This window comes from Oncorhynchus mykiss, chromosome 9 (assembly GCF_057628025.1).
Source record: "Oncorhynchus mykiss isolate SJ-2025 chromosome 9, ASM5762802v1, whole genome shotgun sequence".
NCBI classification, from domain to species: Eukaryota; Metazoa; Chordata; class Actinopteri; order Salmoniformes; family Salmonidae; genus Oncorhynchus; species Oncorhynchus mykiss.
Window position 1 is genome coordinate 66864912 of NC_143030.1, and position 20430 is coordinate 66885341.

The window sequence follows — 20430 nt, forward strand, 5'->3', positions numbered from 1 at the left end:
GGATGCACAGAACATGTTACAAACGGTTAAATCAGGATCCTGTTCACAAGGCACATACTGTAGATGGAAAATAGTCAGATACAGATAGGCACCATCTTCACTAGTTTGTTTTCCGTTGCACTGATAGGGTGTTGGTTACCTTGGACCATTTGATGGCAGGCACTGGGTATCCTGATGCCACACAGGGCAGGACAGCATCAGATCCCACTGTCACTTCCTTCAGCTCTGGCAGAGCTGCGATCTGGGGTAGGGCTTTACAAACAAACACCTGTCAATACATGGTCGGAGGGGACAAGAGCTATAGGAGTGTGCATGTGTGTGTGTGTGTGTGTGTGTGCGTGTGCGTGTGTGTGCATGTGTGTGTGGTGTGTGTGTGTCTGTGCGTGTGTGTGCGTGTGTGTGTGTGTGCGTGTGCGTGTGTGCATGCATGTGAGTGTTTGCAGACGTACAGGACCAGTACACTTCTTTTTCTACTCACACTGGACATTGAGGACCACCTGGGACTGCACAGAGCCCACATCGTTTGTGGCAGTGCAGCGGTACTGTCCAGCGTCAGCGTCTGTCACCTGTTCGATCTTAAGCATGCCGCCCTTCACCACAATGTGTGCCGGTAGCAGCCCTCCCACCTTGCTCCAGCGCACCGTGGGCTGGGGCTCGCCGATGGCCTGGCACTCAAACTCCACCGAGTTACCAACCATAACAGTCTGCACTGAGGTACGTACGTTGATCATTACCTTGGGAAGGGCTGCAGGCAATGAGGAGAGGAGAGAGAGGGTTCATACAAACACTGAATTAATACTGTAAAAATCAAGATAATTGCAGAGCCATTTATAGAGATATACATCTATGTGATTCCCAGATCCTTGAGAGGGATTGCATAGTGGGGCTATACAAAATATTATGTGTCATAAATGTGGGTTGTGACAGTGTCAATGATTGTATGAGGGTGTTGGCAAACCTTGGATGGTGAGCTTGGCGGTATCCTGAGCCTGGCCATGAACACTGGTGGCTCTGCAGATGTAGACGCCCTCATTGCTCTGATCCAGGTTCTCAATTCTACTCAAAACACACACGGATCAGATACAGGCAGATATCCAAATGCACGTCCTGATTTCACGAAGAGGGACATGATCATGGATCATCATTTTGTTGATCCTGGATCATCATCTGGTTAATCCTGGATCATCATTTGACTGTGTTGATCCTGGATCATCAGTTAACTGTGGTGATTCTGGATTGTCAATTAACTGTGTTGATCCTAGATCATCATTTAACAGTGTTGATCCTGGATCATCGTTTTTTATTTTTTTTTATTTAACTGTTAAGTTAGTTAAGAACAAATATTTACTTATTTTATTTACAATGACGGCATATCAGCCAAACTCGGGATTACACAGGGCCAATTGTGCGCCGAACCAAGGTGTCTGTAGTGACGCCCCTAGCACTGAGATGCAGTGCCTTAGACCACTGCGCCACTCAGGAGCCCAACTGTGTTGATCCTGGATCATCATTTAACTGTATTTTTTATTTCATTTTTTTTCACCTTTATTTAACCAGGTAGGCTAGTTGAGAACAAATTCTCATTTACATCTGCGACCTGGCCAAGATAAAGCAAAGCAGTGTGACACAAACAATAACACAGAGTTACACGTGGAATAAACAAGCGTACAGTCAATAATACAATAGAAAAATAAGAAAGTCTAAGTACAGTGTGTGCAAATGGCGTGAGGAGGTAAGGCAATAAATAGGCCATAGTAGCGGAGTAAATACAATTTAGCAAATTAACACTGGAGTTATAGATGAGCAGATGATGATGTGCAAGTAGAAATACTGGTGTGCAAAAGAGCAGAAAAGTAAATAAAACAATATGGGGATGAGGTAGGGAGATTGGGTGGGCTATTTACAGATGGGCTATGTACAGCTGCAGCGATCGGTTAGCTGCTCAGATAGCTGATGTTTAAAGTTAGTGAGGGAAATATAAGTCTCCAGCTTCAGTGATTTTTGCAATTCGTTCCAGTCACTGGCAGCAGAGAACTGGAAGGAAAGGCGGCCAAAGGAGGTGTTGGCTTTGGGGATGACCAGTGAGATATACCTGCTGGAGCGTGTGCTACGGGTGGGTGTTGTTATCGTGACCAGTGAGCTGAGATAAGCCGGAGCTTTACCTAGCAAAGACTTATAGATAGGTCATCTATAAGTCTATGCTAGAGGTAAGAATCCGAGAATTGAGCCAGTGGGTCTGGCGACGAATATGTAGCGAGGGCCAGCCGACAAGAGCATACAGGTCGCAGTGGTGGGTGGCATAAGGGGCTTTGGTGACAAAACGGATGGCACTGTGATAGACTGCATCCAGTTTGCTGAGTTGAGTATTGGAAGCTATTTTGTAGATGACATCGCCGAAGTCGAGGATCGGTGGGATGGTCAGTTTTACGAGGGTATGTTTGGTGGCGTGAGTGAAGGAGCCTTTTTTGCGAAATAGGAAGCCGATTCTAGATTTAATTTTGGATTGGAGATGCTTAATGTGAGTCTGGAAGGAGAGTTTACAGTCTAACCAGACAGCTAGGTATTTGTAGTTGTCCACATATTCTAAGTCAGAACCGTCCAGAGTAGTGATGCTAGTCGGGCGGGCAGGTGCGGGCAGCAATCGGTTGAAGAGCATGCATTTAGTTTTACTAGCATTTAAGAGCAGTTGGAGGCCACGGAAGGAGTGTTGTATGGCATTGAAGCTCGTTTGGAGGTTGATTAACACAGTGTCCAAAGAGGGGCCAGATGTATTCAGAATGGTGTCGTCTGCATAGAGGTGGATCAGGGAATCACCCGCAGAAAGAGCGACATCGTTGATATATACAGAGAAAAGAGTCAGTCCAAGAATTGAACGTTGTGGTACACTCACAGAGACTGCCAGAGGTCCAGACAACAGGCTCTCCGATTTGACACACTGAACTCTGTCTGAGAAGTAGATGGTGAACTAGGCAAGGCAGTCATTTGAGAAACCAAGGCTGTTGAGTCTGCCGATAAGATAACGGTGATTGACAGTCGAAAGCCTTGGCCAGGTCGACAAATACGGCTGCACAGTACTGTCTTTTATTGATGGCGGTTATGATATCGTTTAGTACCTTGAGCGTGGCTGAGGTGCACCCGTGACCAGCTCGGAAACCGGATTGCACAGCGGAGAAGGTACGGTGGGATTCGAAATGGTCAGTGATCTGTTTATTAACTTGGCTGTTACGTATTTGGACTGCCTGCTGTAAAGTGACTCCTGGCTCTCTCACCTCAGCACTCCGTCTTTGATGTGATGGTTGGGGGGCAGGGCTCCTCCCTCCTTCAGCCACTCCATGGTGGTCCCCAGGCCTCCTGCAGCAGAGCAGGTGAACTCCACAGCACTACCCTGGGCCTTCACCTCCACCTGAGGAGACACACGCACCGCTAGGGGCGCTACACAGACACACACACACACACACACAGGCAGGCAGGCAGGCAAGTGCATTCACACACAGATGCACACACACATACACAATAAGGGAGTGTTTGTGTGCTTCACTGAAGGTGGTTTTTATGATGACAAAAACCTTACTGTAGACAAATGTAATCAACACAGAAGCCAGGATGTGACTGGGCTTACTTACATCTGACTGTAACCTTGGCATGTGCTTCACTGGTGCCCACTTTGTTGGTGGCGACACACTTGTAAGTGCCAGTGTCTTCGGCTGTGGCCAGGTTGATCTGGAGGTCTCCTGCTTGGACGTCAGCCCTGGTGGACAGGCTGCCGTCCACCTTGGTCCACTGGAAGAGCAGGGGGGGAGTACCATGGGCCAGGCACTGCAGTCGGATTACCTCGCCCACACGCACTGCCACGTCGTCGGGCAGGGAGGTGGCATAGGGAGGAGCTGCATCACAGAGACATGGAAGGTTAGAGATACTAAAGTGACTAGTATTAGGAATAGATGATGATGTGTGACTTGATTCAGGAAGCTGGACATTTGGAGCTAGTTCCGACTTCACAGTAAGGCCGAGGGGGGGGATTTTTTTTACCCCTTTTTCTCCCCAATTTCGTGGTATCCAATTGTTTAGTAGCTACTATCTTATCTCATCGCTATAACTCCCGTACGGGCTCGGGAGAGATGCAGGTTGAAAGTCATGCGTCAACCGTTACACAACCAAACCAAGCCGCACTGCTTCTTAACACAGCGCCATCAAACCCGGAAGCCAGCCGCACCAATGTGTCGGAGGAAACACCGTGCACCTGGCAACCTTGGTTAGCGCGCACTGCGCCCGGCCCGCCACAGGAGTCGCTGGTGCGCGATGAGACAAGGATATCCCTATCTAGCCCTCCCTCTCGGCTAGATATGCCGAGAGATGTTTGGCCTGTCATATCATAGGCTTCTGCCTACATGTATAACAGAATGGGGTTTCCCTGGTCAGTATATAGATAATCTTTGCTTCCGCAGATTTTTGGAAAGATACAGTCATTGACAACTGCAAAAGCATTGCTACAGCGCTCAACAACATTGCTGCCCTGAATTTAGTGTAGGTTGGCATTTAATGTCATGAATCTTGACTTAGAGGCATCTCTGCAGAGTCGTCACTAGCTCGTACAGCCACAAAGTCATAAAATAATTTTAAACCTAATCCTAACTTTAACCACACTGCTAACCCTAATGCCTAACCCTAACCTTTAATTTTGCTCAGTTTTGCCTCTAGGGCAAGATTTATGACAATAAAGGTCAACCTGAAAATTTAGCTGGTGCTATCGACAAAGCTCAGTTGGAGAAAGTTTAAATAGAGAGATTACTTTCTGCTGACTCATATGCATTTACATGGGTGGGGCTGTGGTTAAGGCTTAAGAGGGCGTGAAAGATGCTGAATGGGCGTAAACAAAGAAGAGGTCTCCAGCAAGTGTGAACATTCAGCAAAATCTTTCAAGGGCTTTTTTTCATACTTGTCCCCTGAGTGGTTTTCCCATGTTTCATCTACAGTTGATAGATTTTTAAGCTATAAGTCTATATTTTTTTTAAACGTAAAAGCAAATCACTAAATTAGACTTAAGGTCGCATAGAGATGTGAGGTCACATTTATGCATGGTGAGACGTGATTCATGAGCTGTGTCATTGAGTTTTACTGGTGTTAATAATCTATATAAGTCTCCACAATATTTCTGTTCAGACTGGAACCAGCAGTGATGAAACCCTAACCTGGACCCAGATCTCTTTGGTTCCAGATTTGTATAGCCAACACGATCACGATTAACAGGAGTTGGTTAAGAATTACAAAAGATTTGGGACCAGGCTAATAAAATCTGTTTATCAGACTCACTCTCCACATCCAGCATGATGGTGACCTCTGTGGTGCCCATGTTGTTGGTGGCGTTACAGATGTACTCTCCAGAGTCTGCCCGGCCAACACTGGGCAGGACTAGGGTGTTGTCCACTACCTTATGTCTCCAGGGAAGAGGGGCACGCAGCTTAGACCATGTGATCTTAGGGGAGGGGAATCCTTGGGAGGGAGGGAAATCACAATATCACTGTGTAAAAATGACTTAAGTGAATGTAAATTATTTGTAATGCCAGTTGTATGGTCTTAGCAAAGATGAGGTGTCTATGACATGAAGTTCCTCTCAACTCTCATTTGTAGGATGTATTGGATGTATGTCTCTGTAATAACAAATATCAATACAATCAAAACCTGGGAACTCTGTTATCTTTGCTTTAATAATCGTTAGTGTAATTTGGAAGTGCATCAGTTACCGTGAGCATCACATCTCAGTGTGGTGGTCTGTCCCTCCACCACCACCATAAGGGGTTCTGGCACAGAGGCACGAGGCGAGGTGGGCACCTGGGCACCCCCTTCCACGATCACTTCCACCCTGGTCTCGGTGGTTCCCTCGTTGTTGCGGGCCGTGCACACGTAGGTGCCACTGTCTTCTGGACGGGCCACTAGGACCTGGGAGGGGAAGACCGTGTCGTGTCTTTTGGACTATCATTAATGTGAAGACTGTTATATTATCAAATCATTTCTCTAGGTGTAATTATTACGTGATTAAACTAATCTAATTAGTAAATTACTAAACATGAATTAACTAGGAAGCCGGTGCACCACGGGAAAATGTTGTTTAAAGAGTTACTATTTCCTGAATTTAACTCTCTTATTTTCATTTCTTATTGATTACAGTCACTTATTCATGTATTACCTCATCAGTCTTATTCTGAATTGCCAATTGGCTTAATTATTTATTTACTAACTAACTAAATAATCACATAGAAGAACATAAACACACGCAGGATAGGTTATACATATAGAGCTGGCGGGATTTTCTATGCACCAGCAGAAGAGAGATGCTACGTCTGGTAAGACGAGGGGTGGGGGTGTGTGTCTTTTTGTCAATAACAGCTGGTGCGAGATGCCTAATATTAAAGAAGTCTTGAGGTATTGCTCGCCTGAGGTAGAGTACCTTATGATAAGCTGTAGACCACACTATCTACCTAGAGTGTTCTCATCTATATCACTCGTAGCCGTCTATTTACCACCACAGACCGATGCTGGCACTAAGACCACACTCAACCAACTCTATAAGGCCATAAGCAAACAATACAATTCTCATCCAGAAGTGAAACTCCTAGTGGCCGGGGACGTTAATGCAGGGAGACTTAACGTACCAAGTTTTTACCAGCATGTCACATGTGCAACCAGAGGAAAAAAAACTCTAGACCACCGTTACCCCACACACAGAGATGCATTCAAAGCTTTCCCCCACCCTTCATTTGGCAAATCTGACCATAATTATATCCTCCTGATTCCTGCTTACAAGCAAAAACTACAGCAGGAAGTACCAGTGACTCGCTCAATATGGAAGTGGTCAGATGACGCCAATGCTACGCTACAGAACTGTTTTGCTAGAACAGACTGGAATATGTTCTGGGATTCATCCAATGACATTGAGGAGTATACCACCTCAGTCATCGGCTTCATCAATAAGCGCATCAACGACATTGTCCCTACAGTGACCGCACGTACGTATCCCAACCAGAAGCCATGGAATACAGGCAACAGCTGCATCGAGCTAAAGGCTAGAGCTGCCACTTTCACGGAGCGGGACACTAATCTGGATGCTTATAAGAAATCCCGTTATTCCCTCAGACGAACCATCAAACAAGAAAAGCATCAATACAGGGTTAAGATTGAATCCTACTACACCGGCTCTGACGCTCGTCGGATGTGGCAGGGCTTGAAAACTATTACGGACTACAAAGGAAAAGGCAGACGCGAGCTGCCCAGTGATGTGAGCCTACCAGACGAGCTAAATACCTTTTATGCTCGCTTCGAGGCAAGCAACACTGAAGCATGCATGAGAGCACCAGCTTTCTGGATGACTGTGTGATAACGCTCTCGGTAGCTGACGTGAGTAAAACCTTTAAACAGGTCAACATTCATAATACTCACAGCATGCGAGGACCCATTGGCAAGTGTTTTCACTGACATTTTGAACCTCTCCCTGACTGAGTCTGTAGTACCTACATGTTTCAAGCAGATGATTGCCGCTCTGTACCACTCAGGTCGATAGCCATGAAGTGCTTTGAAAGGCTGGTCATGGCTCACATCAACAGCATCCTCCCGGTTACCCTAGACCCACTTCAATTCGCATACTGCCCTAACAGATCCACAGATGACGCAATCTCATTCACACTCCACACTGCCCTTTCCCACCTGGACAAAGGGAACACCTATGTGAGAATGTTGTTCATTGACTACAGCTAGGAGTTCAACACCATAGTGCCCACAAATCTCATCACTAAGCTAAGGACCCTGTGACTAAACACCTCCCTCTGCAACTGGATCCTGGACTTCCTGACAGGCCGCCCGCAGGTGGTAAGGGAAGGCAACAACACGTCTGCCACACTGATCCTCAACACTGGGGCCCCTCAGGGGTGTGTACTTAGTCCCCACCTGTACTCCCTGTTCACCCACGACTACGTGGCCAAACATGACTTCAACAACATCATTATGCTTGCTGACGACACAACAGTGGTGGGCCTGATCACCGACAACGATGAGGCAGCCTATAGGGTGGAGGTCAGAGAACTGGCAGTGTGGTGCCAGGAACACAACCTCTCCCTCAATGTGAGCAAGAGAAAGGAGCTGATTGTGGACTACAAAGGGGCTGTAGTGGAGCGGGTCGAGAGTTTCAAGTTCCTTGGTGTCCACATCACCAACGAACTATCATGGTCCTAACACACCAAGACAGTTGTGAAGACGGTACAACAAAACCTTTTCCCCCTCAGGAGACTGAAACGATTTGGCATAGGTCCCCAGACCCTCAAAAGGTTATGCGGCGGTACAATCGAGAGCATCCTGACCGGTTGCCTCACCGCCTGGTATCGCAACTGCTTGGCATCTGACTGCAAGGCACTACAGAGGGTAGTGCGTACGGCCCAGTACATCACTGGGGCCAAGCTTCCTGCCATCCAGGACCTATATAATAGGCGGTGTCAGAGGAAAGCCCATAAAGTTGTCAGAGATTCCAGTCACCCAAGTCATAGATTGTTTTCTCTGCTACTGCACGGCAAGAAGTACAGGAGCGCCAAGACTAAGACCAAAAGGCTCCTTAACCTTTTGTGACTAGGGGGCAGTATTTTCATTTTTGGAAAAATAATGTTCCCAAAGTAAACGGGCTATTTTGTCAGGACAAGATGCTAGAATATGCATACAATTGACATCTTAGGATAGAAAACACTCTAAAGTTTCCAAAACTGTAAAAATATTGTCTGTGAGTATAACAGAACTAATATTGCAGGCGAAAGCCTGAGAAAAATCCAATCAGGTAGGGACTCTTATTTAGAAAGCGTCCCCATTGAGCAGTGAATGAGATATCAACCAGATTCCTTTTTCTATGGCTTCCCTAATGTGTCTAGTGTCACAATACATAGTTTCAGAAAAATGAGCCTGAACGACAACATTGCGTCAGTGGTCAGCTGGAGGCTCTCAGAGTGTTTTGTGCATAAAAGACAAATGCGGCCATTGTTTCTCTCTTTCCTACTAAGAAGCCACCTGTCCCGGTTGATATATTAGCGAAAAACACCTTGAGGATTGATTATAAAAATCGTTTGCCATGTTTCTGTCGATATTATGGATCTAATTTGGAATATTTTTCGGCGTTGTCGTGACTGCAGTTTCCGGTGGATTTCTCAACCAAACGTGAAGTACAAACGGAGGTGTTTCGGCTATACAAATAATCTTTATGGGATAAAATGAACATTTGCTGTTTAACTGGGAGTCTCGTGAGTGAAAACATCCGAAGCTCATCAAAGGTAAACGATTTAATTTGATTGCTTTTCTGATTTTCGTGACCAAGCTGCCTGCTGCCAGCTAGGCATAATTTTATGCTAGGCTATCGATAAACTTACACAAATGCTTGTCTTGCTTTGGCTGTAAAGCATAATTTCAAAATCTGAGATGACAGGGTGATTAACAATAGGCTAAGCTGTGTCTCAATATATTTCACTTGTGATTTCATGAATATTAATATTTTCGAGTAATATTGTTTTGTCTGTTGCGTTATGTTAATTAGTGTTAGTTGATGACAATTCTCCCGGATCCGGGAGAGGGAGTTCCAAGAGGTTTTAAGATTTCATATGAAAAACAATTCTCTCATTTAGAAGGCTAACATCACATTACATCTTCTCACTAATAGTTTTATATTTAATCATATATGTTTCCCCACATTTGGATGTGACCCTGACAGCTGGGAAATATATAAATTAAGGGATACTGTTATGTTGTCCTATCGTCTTTAGTTACATCACAAATTATTAACAAATTCGACAGGATTGTTCTTTAAATACCCCAGGACCATTCCAAATGTTTGGAATACAGAAATACTGTTGAATTATTCACCCTTTTGATGTTAAAGTTAGGCAAAGTCTCTCTCTGTGTCCCACAGTCACACATTCCAATCTCAATACTACAGACCCAGAAGCAGAGTATTTACGACGATCATAAAACTGTGGAGAGGGGGGGGGGGGGGGCTATGATCCTCCCCCAAGGGCACGTCATGACAACAGCTTTACTGCATTTGCCCATCATAGAATAAATAGCACACCCTATGTAATATATCTTAGCACAAAAATGTATTACATCCTAACACTAGGGCTGGTTACTCATACACAGATTAAGCCTGGTTTTTAGAGCAAGAAGCACATTGAATTAAGAATCTAGGCTTAATCTTTGTTTAGAAAACCTTTATTCTCCCACATACATTTCACTTGTAATTTAGTAGACACTCTTATCCAGAGAAATTAGGGTTAAGTGCCTTGCTCAGATTTTTCACCTAGTCACCTAGTCGGAACCAACGACCTGTCAGTTACTGGCTCAAAGCTCTTAACCACTAGGCTACCTTTCGCCTGTACAGTACAAAAGCTCAGTAAAAATGAACACAGATCCAGTATAGTACCTGCATGACAGCGTTGGACTCCATGGGCACAGGACTACTCAGCATGGTCTTGCGGGCGTTGTCCAGCCTGTGCCATGTGACAGATGGCCGTGGCTCCCCGGAGGCCTGGCACTCCAGATTGATGGGTTCACCCACCTTGACTCGCACGGGCCCCTGAGGGGTGACATTCGCTACGGGAGACTCTGGAAGGAAGGATGACATCACCCAAATAAACAACCTTTCCTTTACCATGACAACCACCAAGGGGGGCCCTTAGTTCATCGACAGAGAGTAGCTGCTCATACTGAACCACACCATAAACATCAACAGCATATATGTGTGTGTGTATGTGTGTGTGTGTGTGTGACTACACCATACCTCTGACAATCAGAGAGACCAGGCTCTGGGTGATTCCAAACAAGTTGCTAGCCACACAGCGGTAGGTGCCCTGGTTGCTAGGGCGGGCATCAGTGATGATGAGGACAGAGCCGTAATGGTCAATCTTCACATTGTCTACAGAATGACAGGTTTTATAGGGAATATTTTAGTCTGTCAAGTACATCTCTAACAAGCAGCAACTGCGTGTGTTAAATTAAAAACGTAGCTAAAAATGAAAGAACAGTAATTGGATACAGACGATATGTTGTCATTACTGAATGTATTGCAGGTAGTTTGCGTGTGTGGATAATGACATGATTCTGACATCTGACAAGAATCGGACTAAATGCCTTTCTGCTGTATGGAATTGAATTGAATGATTCAGTATCCTCCAGTTGGAGAGTAACAGTGTAACAGTATGTGTGTGGGGGGGGAGGGGCCTCACCAGGAAGGGGCTGGTTGTTGGACAGTTTCCACTCCAGGCGAACGGGCTGGGCTCCACTGTAGACCCTACACTTGAAGCTGGCTGACTCTCCCTTTCGCACCGCTGCACTGTGGGGCTCAATGGAGATGATAGGGGTCTGCAGGCCTGCTCCAGGGAACACACACCACCACAAACATTACAACAGGACAATGTTTCCTCTGCTCACTCAAGTTCTAATCCTACAACATTTACAAGAGGGTGTACTGTAAGTACAAGATCATGATACTTTAGGTCTATGGCCTCCATTGGAAGCATTGGAATTTAGAAGCAAATACAAACCATGACAAACCAGAAACCCAGGAAGGTTTGAACCAGGATGAGATCATGGCACAGTGTGGAAAAGTAAAGCATACGCTCTTGAGGTCACTTTAAGGAGGGTTGGAATTAAACACAACTGGAAAAGTAATACTGTACATGACGAAGGGCCACAAAATAAATTACACAGATGTTCCTACTGCATATACGTCGGACTGCTTCACCACCATCCCCAGTGATATCAGTAGAGAGGATAGTTCAAATATCAAAGAGAGAATAGCTTGCTGACTTACGAGAGGAGGTGGCTGTGACTGAGACAGAGACTGAGGCCTGACGGACAGGTGTACCAGGCGCTGCTTCCGCACGACAGATATACTCCCCAGAGTCATCTGGGCTGGCAGAGAGGATACGCAGCTGGGTACCCAGAACCTGTTGGGCACAATGGGAATTATCCTGCTGAATATTCAGCTGAAATAAACAGTCTTCATTAAAGGGATAGTGCGACGTGTTGGCAATGATTTTGTTCTACTTCCCCAGAGTCAGATGAACTCATGGATACCATTTTTATGTCTCTGCTTTCAGTTTTAATGAAGTTGAAGGTCGTTTCTGATGCAATTTATAACTAGCGTTAGCACAATGACTGGAAGTCTGCAGAACCAACTAGCATGCTAGCTAGCAAAATGTCCCACTATCCCTTCAATATATTTTTTTCATAGAGATTTGACTAGCTGAGCATCCTAAACAGTAATGATACCATATCATCACGTGACTACAGTACATTTACATGAACAGTTGGAAGCATTTGTATGTTAGAGGTAAGGTCCCAAAGTTCCTGGGTTTTCAGAAATCCATGTTGGGAACTTTGGAAAAACCAAAACCTGGGAATTTTGGTAAAGTTTCCAGAATTGTTCAACCCTAGTAAGAGAACATGTGTATATTCCAACCTGGTGATTGGCAGACAGGCGTCCACTAGACCTCCTCCAGGTGACAGCAGGTGGGGGGTTACCAGGGACAAAACAGTTAAGGTCCAGAGACTGTCCCTCCTGGACGTCAGCTATGGAGGGCTGGATGGTGATGGCTGATGAGATGGTGTCTCCTCCTATTGTTACTCAACCACAAACACAGGACACAGACATTAACTAATGTTAAATTACTATCAACACACAGCGGCAGCAAGCTCTGGGGTACAATTACCTGGGTCATGCCCATTAAGGAGAAAACATTTTGAAACAGATTAAAACATTGATGTAATCTGAACTATCTTTCCAATTTATGTTGCGAAACTTTTTAAAACGAGTGCCCTACTGAACATGACCCTGGAGTGAACTCTCACCTCTATTGACAGTAACCTCGATGCGAGCCTCTGAGGACCCTATGGAGTTGGTTCCGACACACAGGTAGGTGCCAGAGTCAGAGGACTTGATGTTGGGGATGAGAAGGGTGCCAATGTCTGTACGCTCCATACGGGTCTAGAGAGGACACAGCAACAAGCATGGAGAGGGATGAAGAATATGTCACAATGGCCTTAGACACAATGCACCACTGTGGTACGAGCTACACGACAATGTGCATGACAATGATAATGCCTCTACCTAAACCCAATACAAAAACATCATACATACAGCAGATTTCTTACCTCTGGACCAACACCTACTGTTTAAACATTGTATGACCACTGTGTAAACCCACAAAGGTGCGAACAACAGACACACTTGATATCATTTCAAATCAATACCAACAAAAGCACAGCAGGGTGGATCTTCAGCATATACAGTATATAGCATTGTTAAATGGTGTGTGCGTTGTAACAATGTTTGTGTTATGATCATTAAAAATGGCTTTTCAGTTATTGCTGTGCTTTGCATTAAATAAAACAATAGATTCTAACCAATTCATCTTTGGTTGAAGAGAAAAGTAATGTTTAGGTATATCAACATTACTATAATGATTTCACAGTTAAAAATGTTAATTTGACAACAAATAATGATCACTATTGAAACAGTTACCAATGACATACAGTAGGTACACTACAGTAGGATACACTACAGTAGTTGGTCATACACTACAGTAGGATACACTACAGTAGGTAGTCATAATCTACAGTAGGATACACTACAGTAGGGAACACTACAGTAGCATACACTACAGTAGGGTACACTACAGTAGGATAAACTGCAGTAGGTAGTCATACACTTCAGGAGGATACATTACAGTAGCAGTAGGTATAGTAGCACATGTTATTGTATACTTTTGTATACTTAAAATAATTGTTGTTGAGTTGTTAAAATGAATCAGTACAATGATGACAGGACTGGGAAACTGTTAGGGAATTGACATATTAGACATAGTGCTTTGAGCCAATACAATGCTTTCAAGCAGTACTACAAAGCTCCTCTGTACAGTCTGAAATCCCTGGTAATGCATTACAGATGTTTATTCGTACTTACAACCACTCACTAAATCAAGGCTAAGCAACTACTTTACACTTGAACTATAATGGACAGAGTGGACCTTAATATAATTTACAACCTTACAACTATACAGTATTACAACCATCAACGTGAACAGTGGCCAGTGTTACAGCTGAGAATAGAGTACACCTAAAGACATTATTTAAAGGGGTGTGTCTAGACTCTAGAGAGAGAATTTAAAGGGGTGTGTCTGGAGAGAGAATTTAAAGGGGTGTGGCTGGGCTGGGTGGATTACAGTATCCTAAGGGTGGTGGTAGTGTGCCTTCCATCCGTGGACAAAGCTGCTTAGCTCCGGCCTAGTCAACCGTGAGGGCCTGGCTAAAGTGAGCAGTGGCTGAGGCAGAGCCGGCTCAATGTGTGTCTGAACCCATTCACAAGTTTTCAAAGCAACCCATTTGCTAAAGTACACAGAATTTCTGCGTGGCCGCACGGCAGAGCCTGAGTCCCCATGGGAAAAGCTGACACAACGCTGAAGCTGTCTGGGGCAGAACAAAACAGAGCCCTGAGCATCGGCTGGCGGAGGAGACATGAGGTACGGAGGGACTAACCCAAAGCCCCTCGAGGGGACAAGTGCCTGGCATGAGGAGACTATGTCCCAAATACCTAGCTACGCCCTGGGGCCTTGGCATGTACATACAGGAATAATAATAATGTGAGCAAAATGGTAAATAGTTGGTTTAGGAAACAAATATGTCAGGGATGATATGATGATGGTTAGGGCTGGGAATTGAGAGAGGCCTCACGATACGAGATTTTCACCATACTTAAGTGCCTATACCATATGTATTGCGATTCGATACTGCGATTTTATTGCGATTTGATGTTCCAAACATATTGCTCACTATATATCTGCCGCAGAGAGACAAGAGACAGCATGAAAAAACGAGTTTTGATCAGTCAGGGAAATAAAAGTGCTGAAAACATGTTGGGTCACTATTTAAAAAGCTATAGGATGAAAAACACCGGCCTATAGACAACTAGCCCTAGCTAATGCTACCTACAGTAGCCAAAACCTTTTTTACAAATCGATACCTGGAGCCAAATATAAATCCAAAATACTATTGTGACATGTATCAATTATATACATTTTTCCCCCCATCCCTAATGATGGTGGATAAATTAGAAAATGAAGGACATGGATGGATGGAACATTTATAAGACAAAAACAACAACTAAACCATGCCATAAGAAGAGCTTCACACCCGGCTTGCTATTGTTGTTGTTGATGATGTTTTTTTTACCAGTAATACTTAACTACTATTTATCATGGAGACTTTGTGAGCAGCTATATGCTTGTAGTGAATTAATGGCAGTTACTGTGTGTGATGATGAATCAAATACACGTTTGATCATGCATTTAGTTGACAGTGTGTTTAGGCAAGGTCAGTAGAGGACAACAGGTGGGAAGTAAGAGACGAGACAGATAGATAGACAGACAGACGTAAAGACAGGACAGATGGACAGACCTGCAGCTCCTCAATACGTCTCTGTAACACATCGAGACTGTTGCTTTTAAACTGATGGAAACCGTGAGAAGGAATGGCCTGAGCAAAATGTCAAGGAAAAAAGGGTGGGAATAAAAAAAGGGAGGAAGGAAACACAAGAAGGGAAAAAACAATAAAGATTGGTCAAAATACTGTACACCAGAATTCACTTTTTCACCAACACAACCCTTTCAATAGCATGGTGAGATACCAGCACTAAATACTGTATAACAGGGATGTCAAACATATGGCTTGCAGGCCGGATCCGGCTCACGGGGGGTCCAATCCGGCCCGCAGGTGGTTTGAGTAAAATAAATAAAATAAAACCAAATCCAAACTGTGTAGAAATGGTAATTGATCTATATTTATACGGTTTCTTGACTATCCAGCTTGCTAATAATCACTAGACAGTCAGTTTCTTCCAGAAACAATGGATAAAGGACCATTTTTGGCAAATTTGGACGGCAAGGAAATCTAACACATTTTGCAGAACTTGTTGAAGACTGAATGCGGACCCCGGGGGAAAGTGAGTTCGACACCCCTGCTGTATACAATACATACAGTGAGTGAGTTGAGAAAGTATTCATACCCCTTGACTTATTCCACATTCCTAAATTCGAAAAGGATTCAAATAATTTTTTGTTCTCCTATCTACACACAATACCCCATAATGACAAAGTGTTGGTTTTAATAATGTTTGCAAATGTATTGAAAATCAAATATATATCTTATTAACATAAGTATTCACACCCCTGAGTAAATACTTTGTAAAAGCACCTTGGGCAGCGATTACAGCTGTGAGTCTTTATGGGTAGGTCTATAAGAGCTTTTCACACCTGGATTGTAACATTTTTGCTCTGTCAAATTGGTTGCTGATCATAGCTTGCTATAGATTTTCAAGTAGATTTAAGTCAAAACTGTAACTCGGCCACTCAGGAATGATTCAATGTCATCTTAGTTAGCAACTCCAGTATATATTTGGCCTTGGCTAGACTGTAAACTCTCCTTCCAGACTCATATCAAACTTCTCCAATCCAAAATCAAATCTAGAATCGGCTTTCTATTCCGCAACAAAGCCTCCTTCACTCACGCCGCCAAACTTACCCTAGTAAAACGGACTATCCTACCGATCCTCGACTTCGGCGATGTCATCTATAAAATAGCTTCCAATACTCTACTCAGCAAATTGGATGTAGTTTATCACAGTGCCATCCGTTTTGTTAACAAAGCGCCTTATACCACCCACCACAGCGACCTGTATGCTTTAGTTGGCTGGCCCTCGCTACATATTTGTCTCCAGACCCACTGGCTCCAGGTCATCTATAAGTCTATGCTAGGTAAAGCTCCGCCTTATCTCAGCTCACTGGTCACGATAACAACACCCACCCGTAGCACACGCTCCAGCAGGTATATCTCACTGGTAACCCCCAAAGCCAACACCTCCTTTGGCCGCCTTTCCTTCCAGTTCTCTGCTGCCAGTGACTGGAACGAATTGCAAAAATCACTGAAGCTGGATACTTATATTTCCCTCACTAACTTTAAACATCAGCTATCTGAGCAGCTAACCGATCGCTGCAGCTGTACATAGCCCATCTGTAAATAGCCCACCCAATCTACCTACCTCATCCCCATATTGTTTTTATTTACTTTGCTGCTATTTTGCACACCAGTATCACTACTTACACACCATCATCTGCTCATCTATCACTCCAGTGTTAATCTGCTAAATTGCAATTACTTTGCTACTATGGCATATTTATTGCCTTACCTCCTCATGCCATTTGCACACACTGTACTTAGACTTTCTTTTTTTATATTGTATTATTGACTGTACGCTTGTTTATTCCATGTGTAACTCTGTGTTGTTTCTGTCGCACTGCTTTGCTTTATCTTGGCCAGGTCGCAGTTGTAAATGAGAACTTGTTCTCAACTAGCTTACCTGGTTAAATAAAGGTGAAATAAAAATAAAATAAAAATTGTCCTGCTGAAAGATGAATTCATCTTCCAGTGTCTGCTGGAAAGCAGACTGAACCAGGTTTTCCTCTAGGATTTTGCCTGTGCTTAGCTCCATTCTGTTTCTTTTTTTATCCTGAATAACTCCCCAGTCCTTAACAATTAGAAGCATACCCATAACATAAAGCAGCCACCACTATGCTTGAAATTATGGAGAGTGGCACTCAGTAATGTGTTGTATTTTATTTTCCCCAAACATAATACTTTGTATTCAGGACAAAATGTGAATTGCTTTGACACATTTTTTTTGCTGTATTACTTTAGTGCCTTGTTGCAAACAAGATGCATGTTTTGGAATATTTTTATTCTGTACAGGCTTCCTTCTTTTCATTCTGTCAATTAGGTTAGTAATGTGGAGGAACTACAATGTTGTTGATCCATCCTCAGCTTTCTCCTATCACAACCCTTAAACTCTGTAACTGTTTTAAAGTAACCATTGGCCTCATGGAGAAATCCCTGAGTGGTTTCCTTCCTCTCTGGCAACTGAGTTAGGAAGGACACCTGTATCTTTGTAACAACTGGGTGTATTAATACACCATCCAAAGTGTAATTAATATTCAACGTCTGTATTTTTACCCATCTACCAATACCCCATCTACCCTTCGTTGCAAGGCATTGAAAAACCTCCCTGGTCTTTGTGGTTGAATCTTTGTTTGAAATTCTCTGCTCAACTAAGGAACCTTCCAGATAATTGTATGTATGGGGTACAGAGATTAACTAGTCATTAAAAAATAATGTTAAACACTATTATTGCACACAGAGTGAGTTCATGCAAGTTATTATGTGACTTGTTAAGCAAATGTTTCCTCCTGAATTTATTTAGGTTTGCCATAACAAAGTGGTTGAATACTTATTGACTCAAGACATTGTAAACATTTTGAAAAATATAATTCCACTTTGACATTATGGGGTATTGTGTGTAAGCCAGTGACAAAGAAAAATCTATTTTAAATTCAGGATGTAACACCACAAAATCGAGGGCTATAAATACATTCTTTCTGAAGGCACTCTATGTAGCTACTCTTAAGATCAGTATATATCCTAGACAGAAAGTATCAGGTAGAAAGGACCACTGTTTACCTGCGGAGGAAGTTGTCCTCCCTGTTTCTTCCAGGTGAGTCCGGGGCTGGGCGTGCCTCCAGCCCTGCAGTACAGCCTCAGCGTCTCCCCCTCATGGATGTCCACTCTCTGGGGGCTCACCTGCACGTGGGGCAGGCTGGCACCTGAAGCATTTAAACACACAGGAAGAACACAGAATATGCCCAAATGAGGTCCCACAAGACTGGTAGACAATATGGGTTGTCACTAGTTACCACAGCCACAAAGTCAAAATGGGCAATATTGTAAAAATTCATGAAAACAAAAATGTGCTTTTTGGTCTTAATTTAAAGTTAGGGTTAGGTATAAGGTTAGCAGTGAGGTTAAGGTTAAGGTTAGGTTTAAAACAGTCAAGCTGCAGAGGGGAGGACGGCTCATAATAATGTATAGAACGGAGCGAATGGAATGGCATCAAACACATGGAAAGTAATGGCTTCAGCCATTACTACGAGCCTGCCCTCCCCAATTAAGGTGCCTCCAACCTCCTGTGGTTTAAAATTATATTTTAAGAAGATAAATTGAAGAAGTAAATACTTTGTGGATGTGGTAACTAGTGGCGAACAACAATATTGGGCATATTCACAGTTGAGATAAGTACACACAACTCAGACCTCAGAGCATCCATAAATCCTTCATCGATCTCAATAGAAGACTTGCGCAACAACTTGAGTAAAGCGTGTAGATCTCAAGTAAAAATACCACCCCATGAACCTGTGACATTGGCCTGCTGTTGATGTTGAGACCCACTGTGTATGTAGAGGACAGCCCGTGCTGTGTGTTCTCCATGGGTGTTGAGGGCCTTGCAGATGTACTCCCCCTCATCCCCCCTCTCCACAGCAGGGATGGTTAGTACTCCTCCATGGACCACAGCATTGGGGCTCATTCTGTTACCAGGACCTCCACCTAGAAACACATAAGATTATCCCCCCCCTTTGTCAGTTATGACATTATACAGTGTGAATGTATACTTCTATAAACAGCTATTCAAATACAAGATTATAACAGGGTGTTATACATGCAAATGAATGTGTTCCTAATTGACTTAGCCAGCAATTGACTAAACTAATTGACTGGCTTAGTTTATGCTGTAGGTGTACTGCTAGCTACAGCCTTCCTTACCGAACCACTCGATGGCAGGGGTAGGGTTGCCAGTCACAGTACAGCGGAACTCAGCGCGGCCTCCTTGCTGGATGGTCAGGACAGGTGGAGTGGCGGTAGCCACTGGCTCGGCCCCCTCGGCAGCTACAATAAGTCAGAGAACAGTTAGACAGACCCTAAAGTATGGGGTGTTTGTGTTCACAAAGGGCAGGGGCTTTTCTGCAGAAAGGGGCTTTAACATTTTGCGGGTATTAATGGCTAACAGACACAGGAGGTTGGTGGCACCTTAATTGGGGAGGACGAGCTCGTAGCAAGGGCTGGAGCGGAATAGGTGGAATGGTATCAAATACATCAAACGCATGGTTTCCATGTGTTTGATGCCATTCCATTTACTGCTACCAGACCAGTACTTTACAGAATCAAGTGACATCAGTTTAGTGTACATGTTGGCTGTAGATCAGCAGGGCTGGGTCCTGACTCACTCAGGCCAAGACTGTGTCTATGTGTCAATGTTAATGAGGGAGGGCAGAGAGAGGGTGGCGGGACAGGGCTGGGTACGTGGCCTACGCCTAGAAATGACCCCTTGGCAGCCAGGGCCCTCTGTGCAGCCGACACAGATGAGAGGTGGCAGGTTTGCATTGGCAGGGCACATGGCTCTCTGGGCACAGCTCTCTGTGCCAGCTTGGCTGGCCGCTGATCCCCAGCCACATTGAATCCCATCTGATCCCA

At 44.1% G+C, this 20430-nt stretch overlaps 1 protein-coding gene across 50 annotated transcripts in view; it reads right to left on the minus strand.

The window, feature by feature from the left end:
- The window catches only part of hspg2 (heparan sulfate proteoglycan 2), a 187193-nt gene that overhangs the window by 17252 nt on the left and 149511 nt on the right, over positions 1 to 20430 (minus strand). For 28 of the 50 annotated variants that reach the window (XM_090185103.1, XM_090185087.1, XM_090185065.1 and 25 more), the window contains 17 exons: positions 19723 to 19845; positions 19315 to 19506; positions 18586 to 18728; positions 15475 to 15552; positions 12871 to 13006; positions 12482 to 12642; positions 11831 to 11966; positions 11244 to 11387; positions 10799 to 10933; positions 10442 to 10623; positions 5742 to 5937; positions 5311 to 5490; positions 3624 to 3884; positions 3270 to 3432; positions 959 to 1056; positions 479 to 745; positions 140 to 252 (listed from right to left, as the gene is read on the minus strand). In XM_090185103.1, coding sequence (XP_090041229.1) covers positions 140 to 252; positions 479 to 745; positions 959 to 1056; positions 3270 to 3432; positions 3624 to 3884; positions 5311 to 5490; positions 5742 to 5937; positions 10442 to 10623; positions 10799 to 10933; positions 11244 to 11387; positions 11831 to 11966; positions 12482 to 12642; positions 12871 to 13006; positions 15475 to 15552; positions 18586 to 18728; positions 19315 to 19506; positions 19723 to 19845 — 2708 coding nt within the window. The remainder of the gene's footprint in view (positions 1 to 139; positions 253 to 478; positions 746 to 958; positions 1057 to 3269; positions 3433 to 3623; positions 3885 to 5310; positions 5491 to 5741; positions 5938 to 10441; positions 10624 to 10798; positions 10934 to 11243; positions 11388 to 11830; positions 11967 to 12481; positions 12643 to 12870; positions 13007 to 15474; positions 15553 to 18585; positions 18729 to 19314; positions 19507 to 19722; positions 19846 to 20430) is intronic. The other 22 variants (XM_090185093.1, XM_090185095.1, XM_036988597.2 and 19 more) reach the window with 3 other exon arrangements.